General features: G+C 45.9%; 1 protein-coding gene across 1 annotated transcript in view; it reads right to left on the minus strand.

Annotated features, from left to right (window-relative positions):
- Positions 1–311: 311 nt before the first annotated feature.
- The window catches only part of fhod1 (formin homology 2 domain containing 1), a 44,545-nt gene continuing 30,149 nt past the window's right edge, over positions 312–14,707 (minus strand). The window contains 15 exon segments of the mRNA XM_063882185.1: positions 312–945; positions 4,271–4,447; positions 4,543–4,690; positions 4,835–4,996; positions 4,998–5,028; positions 7,428–7,618; positions 8,131–8,292; positions 8,595–8,714; positions 8,790–8,972; positions 9,344–9,499; positions 9,775–10,386; positions 11,210–11,352; positions 12,083–12,235; positions 12,691–12,738; positions 13,137–13,279. Coding sequence (XP_063738255.1) covers positions 866–945; positions 4,271–4,447; positions 4,543–4,690; positions 4,835–4,996; positions 4,998–5,028; positions 7,428–7,618; positions 8,131–8,292; positions 8,595–8,714; positions 8,790–8,972; positions 9,344–9,499; positions 9,775–10,386; positions 11,210–11,352; positions 12,083–12,235; positions 12,691–12,738; positions 13,137–13,279 — 2,509 coding nt within the window. The 3' untranslated portion in view covers positions 312–865.

The following is a 14,707-nucleotide window of genomic DNA, read 5'->3' on the forward strand; positions in this document are numbered from 1 at the left end:
GTTCATTAAAAACCTTTATTATTATTAATTCAAACACATCCACTGTCTCTGTAAATGTTCATCTTTAAGTTAAACACTTTGTCCTGGAACAGAAAACACTAAATTATACTCAAATATTAAATCTTATAATCTGTACACCGCAGAGCAGGCTGGATACTGGGACCCGTTTATATTTTACAAAACTGTGATTTTCATTTAAATCCTGCAGTGAAAAATACCTTTTAATGATAATTAATTGTGTCGTCTCCGCTACTAATCTTTACACAGAATATTTGAAACGCTGAATGAATAAATGACTTTGACTCTTTAAAAATGCATAAATAACAATTTTATTCAGAATTAAATGGTTAAAAGTGATATTTCATTACAAGTGGAACACTTCGCATGTGTCGTTTGCAGGAAAACTAAACACTTTCTTGGGATTTATTAAAGATAATACCTTCATAAACTGTTAAAAACTTCAGGGATTTATTTTATTTCTCAGGAAGTGAAACTGAAAATGCATTTCAAACTGCCTCCATGTGTCAGAGATCCATCAGGGAAGGAACACCCAGTGGATCCTCTGAAGGTGACCCGAGGAACAGAGAGCCAGTAGCCTCCTGTGATGCAAAAAGAAAACGTGTGATGACCCGCCCCTTAGCCGATCGCGTACAATGTGTTGGCGCGCCGGCCAATAGGAGCGGGAGTGTTCTGTGATGTCACTGTGTTCCGGAACATGTGAAGACACGTGGAACCTCAGCAGAGGAACAGCCTGAGGACCATGGAGGCAGTTTGATCTGACTCTCTGTAATAAATATTGAGTCTCTGGGGGGGGGGGGGGGGGGGGCAGACACCCTGGACGGACGGATGGATGGGGGAGCTGCTCTCAGACCCTGTCCTCCGTCTTGTTGAGGCCGAGCGCCGCCACGACGTCCAGACTGAGGCCGCTCTTCAGAGTCCGCCGCACTGAAACACACACACACACACACACACACACACACACACACACACACACACACACACACACACACACACACACACACACACACACACACACACACACACACACACACACACACACACACACACACACACACGTGAGAGGCTGCAGATCTCTGTGCTTGACCTTGGTAACAGACTAATGAGAGCAGGTGTAATATGAACACATGTACAGTGAGTGTGTGTGTGAGTGTGTGTCTGTGTGTGTGTTTAGAGGTGTATTTCCCAGGTGTGTGCGTGTGAGCTGGTGTTTGGTGTTGCTCAGATAGAGGATCAGCAGACAGATATGAAGCGGAGAGATACGCTGGGTTGCAGAAACAGAGCTGCAGTCTAGATCAGGATCAGATGAACCTGAGCAATAACAGCTCCCGGTAAAATGAGTAGAAAACGGCTTCTGCCACAACAGGATATCAGAGCAGTGAAGGTAGTCAGAGGAGCTGTGCTGACATCACCTGTCTAAAGCCAGAGACACTTTCAGAACAGCGCTGTGAAGAAACAGCGTCAGTTCAGACTGAGCACCGTCACTGATGGGGGGGGGTATGCATCAGCTGCTCGTGTGATAGACAGACAGTGAATACTTTCCAGCAAACACCGCCGTGAGCTAATGGGAGACTAAACGCCGTGTGGACGAGCAGCACTACAGCAGGCGGTAAATGCCGCTGAACCACGGCTCACTGGAGAGAAATATAAGGTTGGAGAAGTAGTTCTGTAATTTCATCTGGCCTCGCATCATTAAAAACTACACCAGCATCGACCCGACGCAGTCCTCTATTGATGCTGTTGTGAGCAGAGTTGGCGAGAAAATCAGCGATGTAAAACGCCGTGTGGGTGATCACAGGCTCCACTTGAGCTCCACTCTTCCTCTGAGCGGTGGAAATACAAGGGGTAGAACCAGAAAAGCAAAAGATCGGATCTTGAACCGGATCCGGTTTGGTGGAAAAGGGGCATTAGAGAGAAACCCAGAGCTCTACACCTTACACCTGAAGACTGGAGGACTTACAATTCTATCAATGCTATCCATGCTATCAATGCTATCCATGCTATCCATGCTATCCATGCTATCCATGCTATCAATGCTGTCAATGCTGCCAATGCTGTCCATGCTATCAATGCTGTCCATGCTGTCCATGCTGTCAATGCTGTCCATGCTATCAATGCTGTCCATGCTGTCAATGCTGTCCATGCTATAAACGTGTCCATGCTATCAATGCTGTCCATGCTGTCCATGCTGTCCATGCTGTCCATGCTATCAATGCTATCCATGCTATAAACGTGTCCATGCTGTCCATGCTATCAATGCTGTCCATGCTGTCAATGCTGTCCATGCTATCAATGCTGTCCATGCTATAAACGTGTCCATGCTATCAATGCTGTCCATGCTATCAATGCTGTCAATGCTGTCCATGCTGTCCATGCTATAAACGTGTCCATGCTATCAATGCTGTCCATGCTGTCCATGCTGTCCATGCTATAAACGTGTCCATGCTATCAATGCTGTCCATGCTATCAATGCTGTCAATGCTGTCCATGCTGTCAATGCTGTCCATGCTATCAATGCTGTCCATGCTATAAACGTGTCCATGCTATCAATGCTGTCCATGCTGTCAATGCTATCCATGCTATCAATGCTGTCCATGCTATCAATGCTGTCCATGCTGTCAATGCTGTCCATGCTATCAATGCTGTCCATGCTGTCAATGCTGTCCATGCTATCAATGCTGTCCATGCTGTCAATGCTGTCCATGCTATCAATGCTGTCCATGCTGTCAATGCTGTCCATGCTATCAATGCTGTCCATGCTGTCAATGCTGTCCATGCTATCAATGCTGTCCATGCTATAAACGTGTCCATGCTATCAATGCTGTCCATGCTGTCAATGCTATCCATGCTATCAATGCTGTCCATGCTATCAATGCTATAAATGCTGTCCATGCTGTCCATGCTATCAATGCTATAAATGCTGTCCATGCTGTCCATGCTATCAATGCTGTCCATGCTATAAAGGTGTCCATGCTGTCCATGCTATCAATGCTGTCCATGCTATCAATGCTGTCCATGCTATAAAGGTGTCCATGCTGTCCATGCTATCAATGCTGTCCATGCTATCAATGCTGTCCATGCTATCAATGCTGTCCATGCTATAAAAGGTGTCCATGCTGTCCATGCTATCAATGCTGTCCATGCTATCAATGCTGTCCATGCTATCAATGCTGTCCATGCTGTCCATGCTATAAATGTGTCCATGCTGTCCATGCTATCAATGCTGTCCATGCTATCAATGCTGTCCATGCTATCAATGCTGTCCATGCTATCAATGCTGTCCATGCTGTCCATGCTATAAACGTCTCCATGCTGACCATGCTATCAATGCTGCCCATGCTGTCCATGCTATAAACGTGTCCATGCTGTCCATGCTGTCCATGCTATCCATGCTATCAATGCTGCCCATGCTATAAATGCTGTCCATGCTATAAACGTGTCCATGCTGTCCATGCTATCCATGCTATCAATGCTGCCCATGCTATAAATGCTGTCCATGCTATCCATGCTATCAATGCTATCCATGCTATCAATGCTGTCCATGCTATAAACGTGTCCATGCTGTCCATGCTATCCATGCTATCAATGCTGCCCATGCTATAAATGCTGTCCATGCTATCAATGCTGTCCATGCTGTCCATGCTGTCCATGCTGTCCATGCTATCAATGCTGTCCATGCTGTCCATGCTATCAATGCTGTCCATGCTGTCCATGCTATCAATGCTGTCCATGCTATAAACGTGTCCATGCTGTCCATGCTATCCATGCTATCAATGCTGCCCATGCTGTCCATGCTGTCCATGCTATCCATGCTATCAATGCTGTCCATGCTATCCATGCTGTCCATGCTATCCATGCTATCCATGCTGTCCATGCTATCCATGCTGTCCATGCTATCCATGCTGTCCATGCTATCCATGCTGTCCATGCTATAAAACGTGTCCATGCTATAAAACGTGTCCATGCTATCAATGCTGTCCATGCTATCCATGCTGTCCATGCTATCAATGCTGTCCATGCTATAAAAGGTGTCCATGCTATAAAACGTGTCCATGCTATAAAAGGTGTCCATGCTGTCCATGCTGTCCATGCTATCCCATGCTGTCCATGCTGTCCATGCTGTCCATGCTGTCAGTTTGTTAAGTCTGTTTATTTTGGGTAAACACTTCTGTTTCCATCTGTGAAATGTTGCAGCTGGAAGCTAACTCTCGCTACATACTACACAATCTCCAGTAAACAGGACTGGACTTACGGGACTTCCTGTTGACCCGGGACCGTTTGCGGTTCTTGGGGCTGGCGGGTCTGTCAGCCGGGTTCTGGGTGACGGACTTCACCAGCCGGTCCATGATCTCGTCCGTGGCGTCGTCCTGACAACCGGGCCCCTCCTCCTGGCCCGCTGACATCTGAGAGGGACTGACCCGACCCATACCTGCAGGGGGGGGGAGAGTCAGAACCAGAGTCAGAACCAGAACCAGGGTCAGAACCAGAGTCAGAACAAGAACCAGGGTTTATAAAGGGTCTCACTGCGGACGGCCCGGCTCCTCCTAAGGCCTCCTGTCTCTGAGGTTCTGCAGCTCAGGAGGTTCCTCATGTTCTCGTGTTCCTCCTGCTCCTCTGAGGCTGGGGGCGGGGAGGAGTCCTCTGGAGCAACAGCGCTGGAGAACTTCTCCGTCTGGGGGGGTCAAAGGTCAAATGTCTTTCATCATGAGAATTTCTGTCTTCAGAAATGTGAATAAAGAAGTGAAAAATCCTAACACTGCCCCCCCCTCTGAATAAGATTACCCCACCCACCAGAATAAGCCCCCGCCCCATTTACCTCAGTGATCATCTTGCCTCGGGTCTTGGTCCTCTCTCGATGCGTGGCCCGTTTCCTCTTCAGCGTCAGGACCCGGTCCCTGGTGGTCCTGAACTCCAGAGAGAACTCGCTGATGATCCTGCAGAACGCCGTCACCCGGATGTCCCGCACTGAGGGGGGGGGGCTGACCCAGGAACAGCAGAAAGGAGTGGAACCTGCGTGCGGGGGGGGGGGGGACTACTATTAACCCTTCAGCAGTGTTGGGTATAGTTACTTTGGAAAGTAGTTAATTAGGTTACAACGTTACTATCAATTCAAAGTAATCAGTTACGTTACAGCGTTACCTATTCATAAAAGTAACGCGTTAGAGTACTCCTGCGTTACCGAAAATTAAAAGCCGGGTGCAGCGCCTCGCACATGCTGCAGCTTAACTGACGCAGACACACAGCCTACTTTAAATGCACCGAGACGTCCTGACAATGAATAACATCACGCAACCAAATGAACTCTGCAGGATAACAATAACAAGACAGTCAGTTATATGCCTTTTTTAAATCACTGATCATGTGATCAACATTCAGGAGTTGCCTAACGTTTGGTACCCAGCCCAGGTAGCCGATATGATGCAGTTATGAAAGTGCATACATTTACGTGCGCTTCAGTAAACAGAATCTGAGGTAAACAGGTTGCAGATTCAGATCCATTTATAAATTAACGACCAATCAACGATCTAACAAACATGCCGAATAAAACGAACAATGAAATCGCTCACTGGCACACAGCGGGCAAATGACAAATATAGCCTCGTAGCTGAACTATGAAAACACTGTTCAAGTATCACAGGCCTAAACTCACATTCACTCTTCGAAGTCCAGATAGCTTGCAAAGGTTTTTCGGTCCGGCACTGTTCCCTCTGGCTTACGTGTCGTTGGGATTTTACTTATTAATTTACGGATGGATGGAGACTCCACAGCTGAAATTGGAAGCATCTCCTCAACCACATAACCGGCGACAACCTTCTTAATCTCACTGGCAGAGAGGGTACTGAGCCACAACTCAGACGCTGTTGCTTTGGAGCTGGTGCACCACCGTCGTCCTCCTCAGCAGGCCTTGCTACCAGCGGGATAGAGTGCTGCTTCGATGCAAGATGTTGTTTTAAATTCGAAGTGGAATTGTTTGAGGTCGACAGAAGCTTTTCAACAACACAGAGAGTGCGTTTTACCGTTATGTTGTTCTTGTCCTTTTCGCTGGTGAATTGAAAATAATGTGCGTACTTCCACGATGAACACGCTGACCTCTCTGCCATCTTGCCGGGGGTTCGAGACACTCACACACACACACAGGTAATGTAGGTCAGCAGCAGGGCACAGACGCATCACAGCGCTGCGCCTCCGCTGACACATCCGCAGGTGGCACAGAACTGTCTGACAAAAAGCAGGCTGCAGTCGGGATTTTAACGGATTACTTTAAAAAAAATAACTAAGTTACTGATTACCGAACGCACGAAACTAACGCGTTACGTTACTCGCTACTCGATAAAAGTAATTCGAGTACTCTAACGCATTACTTAGAAACGCGTTACCCACAACACTTCCCTTCAGTCAGTTTCCCCTCAGGAAATCTGCTGAGGGTTTCAAATTAAGTTCCAACTTTTCAGAGAAAGAAGAAATGTTTCTGAGTTCTTTTCATAAAACGTTCAATTCTTTTCTGTTTCTACGACTAAAACTGTAAAAATATCCGTGTTATATTTTGTGTGTTTGGACAAACCTTTGTGAAGTTTCAATATTTTTGCGATATCTAACTAAAAAAATGTTTGCACGAAGTAGTTTTCTTGCCAGTCAAGTGTCCGGAAGCCCCCCGAAGGCTAGAGCCTGATTCAGCTCCGGTTCATTGTCGGTCAAATATGTTGTTGTTGTTGTTGTTGTTGTTGTTGTTGTTGTTGTTGTTGTTTATGACACAATAAGATAGTAACAAGTAGTCAAGGTAGCTTCGGCTGCTATACTAACATCACCGTCTTATACCAGACAAACATTCATAACAGAGTTGTGATGCCAAACAGTGTCAGTTCAGACTGAAACACATTCACTATGGGGGGGGGGGGGTATGCATCAGCTGCTCGTGTGACAGTCAGACAGTGGATACTTTCCAGCGGCCGCCACCGTGAGCAAACGGCAGACTAAACGCGGGTGGACGAGCAGCGCTGCAGCGGGCGGTAAACGCCGCTGAACCACATAAACAATGAACCACGGCGCTCTGGAGAGAGGGATCAGGTTTGAGAAGTTCTTTAAATCAATCTGCCTTCGTAGGACAAAAGCAACACCATCATCGACCCGACGCAGTCCCCCGCTGCTGTGGTTGTGAGCGGCGTTAGGGAGAAAATCAGCAAAGTAATGACTAGTGATGTCATGACGCAGAGCCGGTACTGTAGCTGTCAAAACACAAATTCCTGGGAGAGCCTGCGTTACCTCAGTATGAGTATTATTACCGGACATGTTGACCGGCAGGTTCTGAATTTACCCGTTTAGTATACATTTTACCAGCTGGAAACCGGTAATTACCCGCTAACAGAAACCCAGGTGTGCATGTGTGTCTTTGTGTGTGTGTGTGTGTGTACCTGTTGATGACCCTGCGGTGCACCACCTTCAGGATGACGACCCTCTGGGTGCAGTCCTTCAGGAACTCCGTCAGCTTGTTCTTCAGTGCCGCCTTCGTCTCATGCTTCGTCACCACCTTCAGGTTGTCCCATGATGCTTTGCAGCGGCGCTCCAGCTGCACCAGGTTCTCCGACAGCAGCTCGAAGTCCACCTGCAGGAACACAGAAAGATATATAAAGATATACAAATCATAAAGATATATAACAAAAGACAGAAACACATGTCCTGTGGTCGTGGAAAAGATGTTAATCTGTTTCAGAAGGGTCAAGTTATTGGCATCAAGCAGAGCAAACATCTAAGGAGATTGCTGAAATACTACAATGCAGCTGGTCTGGTCTAGGTTCAGCAACCCAAAGAATGAGGTCAGCTGACTCCCTGAATATCCTGAAGGACCAGGTTATTCCATCAGTGGATTTCTTCTCCCCTGATGGAGCGGGCATGTTCCAAGAGGACAATGCCAGGATCCATCGGCTCAGACTGTGAGAGAGTGGTTCAGGGAGCATGAGACATCATTTCACACATGGATCGGCCCCCCCAAAACTTCTATAAAAGTCAACGGTAATAAAAATAAACAGCAGGAAAAAACACTTTAAAAAAGCTTTAAGTGATGCTGTTTCAAAATAAAAGCCCGATAAATTAAAACAGTAATAGAGTGACTTTTACTTTGGCGGAGCGCGTGATGGCGGGCACCTCGGAGTACAGGTCCGAGGATTCTGGGTAATTCTCCAGCACCAGGTTGCAGGTGTGATGCAGGAGAGACTGACGGTGCACCGTGTCCTTCACCTCCACCACCTTCTCCAGGTAGCTCAGCTCGAACCCTGCCGCCTACACACACACACACACACACACACACACACACACACACACACACACACACACACACACACACACACACACACACACACACACACACACACACACACACACACACACACACACACACACACACACACCTCAGCAGTAGTCAGTGTTTACAGAAACAGATTATCTGCAGATCTTCTGATAACTCATATTTATAAAACAGCTGTTATCAGACAACCTGCAGACCTGTGTGTGTGTGTGTATGTGTGTGTGCATGTGTGTGTGTGTGTGTGTGTGTGTGTGTGTGTGTGTGTGTGTGTGTGTACCGTGGAGCTGTTCAGGAAGTTCCCGATTGCAAGCAGCGTGGCAAGGATCCTCCTGAACGTCTGATTGGCAGAGAGCTGCTCCATCCCCAGCTTCAGGTCGAACAGGGGCTCTGCTATCTCCTGGGGGGGTATTTGTAACTCATTACACAAGTTACACATACTTAAAGATACAATAGGGTGTGTGTGTGTGTGTACCTTCTCCAGGCTCTCGTAGTTGAGCTTGAAGGCCCACAGCTGCAGGCGGGGGGTCAGGGCGCTGATGGAGGCCAGGCTGCAGAGGAACTGCTCCGCAGAGCCCAGAGGGAGGTCCGGGTGGAGAAGCTGCGCCTCCTGGATCCTCTGCTTCTCCTCCGCCGTGGGGACCATTGTCAGGATCTTCTGCTCACACACACAGCAGGGGGGGTCAGGGACACACACACACACACACACTTAACATGAACTACAGGGAAGTGGTTTTATTTTGGCGGTGTTTATTCCTCTGAATTATATGAACATTTCTGAGTTTAAATCCCTTTTCTCCTAAATGGGTTTTCTTTGTGTTTTTCTCCAATATAAAAACAACTAAAAATACTTTTCAGAAGTTGCCAAAAATGTTAGTTTCATCTCTAAACAAATCTTGTTATCTCAGAGAATAATCCACATTTATCATTTTAATCTTGGAGAATATTCAAGTTTTTTCGTCAAAAATCATTTGAGTTTCGTTATCAACAGTGAGGTACTGTTATTTTGGCGGTTCAGACAGGAAGTACCTCAATGCCCTCCTTGCTGATAGCGAACTCGTCGAAGTTGAGGATGGCGGTCTTGATGACGTGAACGGCTGGCAGCACCGTCATCCCGATGTTGATGGCGTTACTCCTCTTGGAGTCGAGGACCAGCAGCTCCGACTTCTTCAGCTCTGGACCCTTCTGCATTATAAACAGTTGATAACAGTTAATAACAGTTAATAACTGTTAATAATAACAGTTAATAACAGTTATTAACTGTTAATAATAACAGTTAATAACTGTTATTATTAACAGTTAATAACTAGAGAAATACAGCATGAGGCGCTAACGTCACTTGTGGTCTAAATTACGGCCCCGCCCACTTTGCAAATGTTCCACTTTGACCTCAAACTATATTTTACACCGCTGCAGTACTCCCTGTTTCCCACAATGCACCAGTTTGTAGTCCTAGTTACCTTGGCGATGCTCATCTCCTTGGCCTTAGACTGGAACAGATGCTCGAGGCGTTGGGTGTCCAGAGACACTTTGTCCAGAGACGCCCACACTGTGCCCCCCCCAAACACACAGCGCGGGGGGGGCGCCGGCCGGAGCTCCTTCCAGAACAGCTTCACCGTCTTCATCTTCTTCTGCAGCGACGAGGAGGACGAGGGGGGAGGGGGAGGACCTGGAGGAGGGGGCGGGGCTACACCTCCAGGAAGTGGAGGAGGAGGTGGGGCTAAACCTCCAGGAAGTGGTGGGGGAGGTGGAGGCGGGGCAAGACCTACAGGAAGTGGTGGGGGAGGTGGGGGTGGAGCAAGACCTCCAGGGAGGGCCGGAGGTGGCAGGGGCAGGCCGGTGAGGCGGGAAGAGTGGGAGTCGAAGGTGTCCATGTCTAACACGTCCACGTCCTCCTCGTCTAGCAGGTCGGAGAAGTCGAGGTCTTTGATCCGCAGCGTGGCGGCGGCGAGAGGCTGCAGCTGCTCCCAGGCATCGGGGGGGAGGTGGGGGAGGGGGTTGAGGGGCGTGGCCTCCAGGCGGCGCTGCTGAGTCTCAACGTCGATGCTGCTTTGCTGCCGGAGGAGGCGTGACTGAAGGAGCAGAGAAGAGGAGGAAAATGATCACAACAAAGTCATATCGTTCTGACTTGTTTTTCAGAAATTCTTTTGTCAAAATATTGATTTTTTTCCCAAAATCTCAAATGTCTTACTTCCTCAAAATGTTGACATTTCTGAAATTCTTAACATTTGGAGTCTTTTCAGAACATTTTTTAATTCTGTCAGTTATTTTTCTTGATTTCTAAGCTTTTCTCAAAATCGCAAACTTCTTCTTAAAAATGTAAAAGATTTTCTCAAATTTATGAAATGTTGAACATTTTAAATTTCTGAATTTGTTTAGAAAAGCTCAATACACTGATTTGTTTTAAAATATTCAAAATTCGGACTTTTACTCAAAATCTCAGAATTTGAGTTTTTCTGAAATTCTCAGCTTTCTGTTTCGTCTCAAAATTCGGACTTTTTTCTCAAAATGTTTTATCCAAGATCTTAAAATTTTGACTTTATTTTGATGGAAAGACTAAGACATAAGGGTTTAAATAGGAAGTGGGAGACGACGCTGCACCTAAGACTGCACCCAGAGGGTCGTCATCCTGAACGTGCTGCACCGCAGGCTCATAATTGTGTACTGTTCCTTTAAGAGAGTGCCCCCATAAAGTTACTTTATTCCTACAGGAAGTTCAGGGTTGGGCATTCTTTCAAAATAAAAGCCCCATAAAGTTACTTTATTCCTACAGGAAGTTCAGGGTTGGGCATTCTTTCAAAATAAAAGCCCCATAAAGTTACTTTATTCCTACAGGAAGTTCAGGGTTGGGTATTCTTTCAAAATAAAAGCCCTATAAAATTACTTTGTGAGTACCTGGGTCTCCTGGTCCAGACGGGCCCTCGCTGCCTGAGTGGACCCCTGCAGGTTCTGCAGCTCCTCCCTGACGGAGGCGTTTGGGGGGGGCGGATCCTCAGATCGAGCTTTAAAGCTGGAGAGACGCTGCAGCACTCGACCACCTGAGGGGGGGGGAGAGAGGTGAGGTCTCACTCTGCTGCAGAAACCAGAACCCAACCAACACTGCGATGTCTGGGGAGACGAGGAGTTCAGTGATTGGAGGTATTTCACCACGAGGGTACTTCTCACTCCTCTTTAACTTCCATCCCTGCGTCTTTCACTTGCGTCTTTTCCTTGCGCATTAGTCCCTTCCATCAGGGATGCAGGGAGAGACGCAATGAAACCACGCAGAGAGAGAGGAAGCAAGGAAATGAGTTTTAGGAGCAATGGGACTTCATTTCCTCAGAGCCTCACGTGAAGCGACGTCCGTTTGTGATGACGCCGGTACAACTGGATCGTCTGACAGCAGCTCTGTCCCCGTTTCATTCTCACACACAAACACCCCCCCACCTGACACGAATTGGAGATAATGACATTTTTTCCCCCACTTTGTGGTTCAGACATTAATTGAAAGAAAACACAATATAAACTGAGGAGTGATTCCCCAGAGTATTCTTGTTTTTCTAGTTATTTTATTTCGGAATATATATTTAATAAGTGCAATAAACTAAAAGATTAAAATAAATAAAACATTTAATGTTGACTCCACCTCAGCCGGAAATAAACATGTCTTATATGTTATTAATAATAAATGTGTAGTGTCTTCACAGAGTATTTCACACATTGTATATGTCTGATTGTTTTCCTCGTTAAGGAAAGGGTTTTCTCGGACGGCGTTCTGATGTTTCTCACCGGGCAGGAAGTGGCTCTCCTCTTCTTCTTCTTCTTCGGTGGTGTCTGCGGTGGCAGCGGGGGGGCTGAGGGGCGGCGAGCTGGAGGACCTGGAGAACAACATGTCGAGCAGGAACTTCTTATCGTTGGACAAAGTGCTGACCCGAAGCGGCACTGAAACACAGGAAGTCTGGTTAGCCTTTCACAATAAAAGCTGCAGCTCACTCATGTGTCGCACCTCAGTAAACTTTAATTCAGAGTGTGGAAGTTACTGCAGCCATTTTTTCAGAACAAAAGCCCCTAAGAGTAACTATCTTAACAGGAAGCTCAAGTGAGGACTTCTTTTCAAAATAAAAGCCCCAGAGATGTACTGTTTCCTTATGGGAAGCTCAAAAAGAGGCCTGTTTTTTCAGAATAAAAGCCCCTAACTTATCGATATAAGAAGCCGGGGGCGAGAACTTTTTACCAAAATAAAAGCAGAGAGTTGATTTAAAACACCAGAAACTAACCGTTTAAAAAAAAAATTGATCTAAATTCACTTTGAATCAGGAGATCAAACTGTAACACCTGACCTCCATCAGGTGGGGCTGACTTCATGGAGAGGAGGATTGTGGGTAGTGTAGTCTCACCTGGGTCATCCTGTGGGTCTGAGTGTCCATTAGTGCCGGAGGCTGCAGCTGAAAAATAAAGATGTTTCAGGATTAAAACATTAAAACAACATTAATAAAATACCATTTATTATCAGAATATATTAGAGTGTATTTTAGTACATTTTCTATAATTATCACAGAATGTATAGTAATGCTTTTCAACTAAATTAACCACATTAACATCAGGCTATATTCAAGAGTTTATCCAGAAGATTTAATGAATATGTTTGTGCTTTTTCAGTAAATAATGAATATTAGTATATGCTGGTTTTTTTCTCGTACATTTTAAGCAAACATGATAGTGCTTTTTGTGTAGATTTACCACATACATCTCTTATTATACTCAAGTGTTTTACTCTTTAATATACTAAAGGAAAGTGTTTTTCTGCAGATTTTCAGAACGTATTTGACAGTTGATATTTTACCCGGAGGAGACAGCGGGGGGCTTCTGCTGCCCTCGTCTGCGGGCTGCAGGTTCGGGGTGATGACATCATCAGAGGACGACAGGCGTTTGCTCCGCCTCTTCTTCTCCCACTGCGTCGCCACCAGAGAGCGCAGGAAGCCGTCTCTGGGGGGGGGGAAGGAGGTGTTAATCACAGCAAAATGAATGAGGACAGTGCGGATTTAAAAAAATTAAAGTCTGCAGAGATTTTCTCTTCTAATGTGAACACTCATCAGTGCCGGCGTTAAGGGGGGGCATTCGAGGGCTGTGCCCCCCCTAGCGGTTATTGATGCCCTTCCTACCAGCTGTGAAGCATATTCTCGACCTATCACAATTGACTTTAATTGACGCTGAGCTCGAAGTTGCTAAAGAGTTTTTAATGTCACAAAAGCAAGCAATGGAGGGAGAATGGCCCACAGCACATCATCTCAACGTACCACAACCATCTGATTGCCATGCCCAGTAAGCTGACTGCTTTCAAACATAAATTAACATTTGGCGCATCCACAGCAATGTGTGAGAATTCATTCTCCACTCCGAGAAATGTTTTTTCGGAACACAGACGCACAATGCTACACAAGAGAAAGGCCAGGTTGGTGCAGCTTGCATTTGAGAAAGACTTGACACGCAAATGCATAAGCGAATGGAAGGACACAGAAGGTTCAGCAGCAACACTCGTCGCCTGCAACTGTTCTGACAGTAAGTCGTTTGTTCATTTCACTTTTTGAAGCCAGCCCTGGCTTTCAAGATAAGGCCTTTGACAATAAAGTGGACTTTGACATAGGGCTACACACATAGCCTCGACTAAGTGTGATGATACGGAAATTAACAAATCAAAATAAACTAATAATCATTTTAAAAAACAGGTTTCGTTTTTGATAGCATTTCTGCTGTGTTGGATTATGATGTCGCCACTGCGTTAAAATATTTCTCAAACGGCAGTGCCCCCCTCGCCAATGACCCAATGCCCCTTCCGTAGATCTGCTCTGGCGCCGACTCTGGCACTCATCGATGAGCCCCCCTGCTGCAGCTGGGCGAGGAAACACACGTTATAATTAAAGGAAAGAGTGGAAACGCTCCCAGGAAAATAATGTGTTCTCTCTTCATGAAGAAGAGTAGAAAATTGTAAGAATAACTTTCGGATTGAAGTCATTAAATTCCAAGAAAAATGTGGAATTTAAAAAATAATAACAAAATATTCAAGAAAACATTTGAAATATTTTTTTGCAAATTTGAAATATTTCAAGAAAAAGACAGTGGAACATTTAAGAGGAAAGAGTTGAGATATTTCCAGAAGGAAAGTCATCGTAAAAAACTCTATATAACTGTATATTTGATATAAGTCATATACATATGTGTGGATCAAGCCCATGAGTTTCATCATGAGAACATACGTGTAATTAAAGCAGCAGAGAGATCATTACATCACTTCAATCAGATTCAAATCACTGCAACCAAAACCAGACCATCAAACACCAGCAATTAGACTGGTCCCAATGATAAAACCAACACCAGCCCCACACACACACACACACACACACACACACACACACA

This window comes from Eleginops maclovinus, chromosome 4 (assembly GCF_036324505.1).
Source record: "Eleginops maclovinus isolate JMC-PN-2008 ecotype Puerto Natales chromosome 4, JC_Emac_rtc_rv5, whole genome shotgun sequence".
Taxonomy (NCBI): domain Eukaryota; kingdom Metazoa; phylum Chordata; class Actinopteri; order Perciformes; family Eleginopidae; genus Eleginops; species Eleginops maclovinus.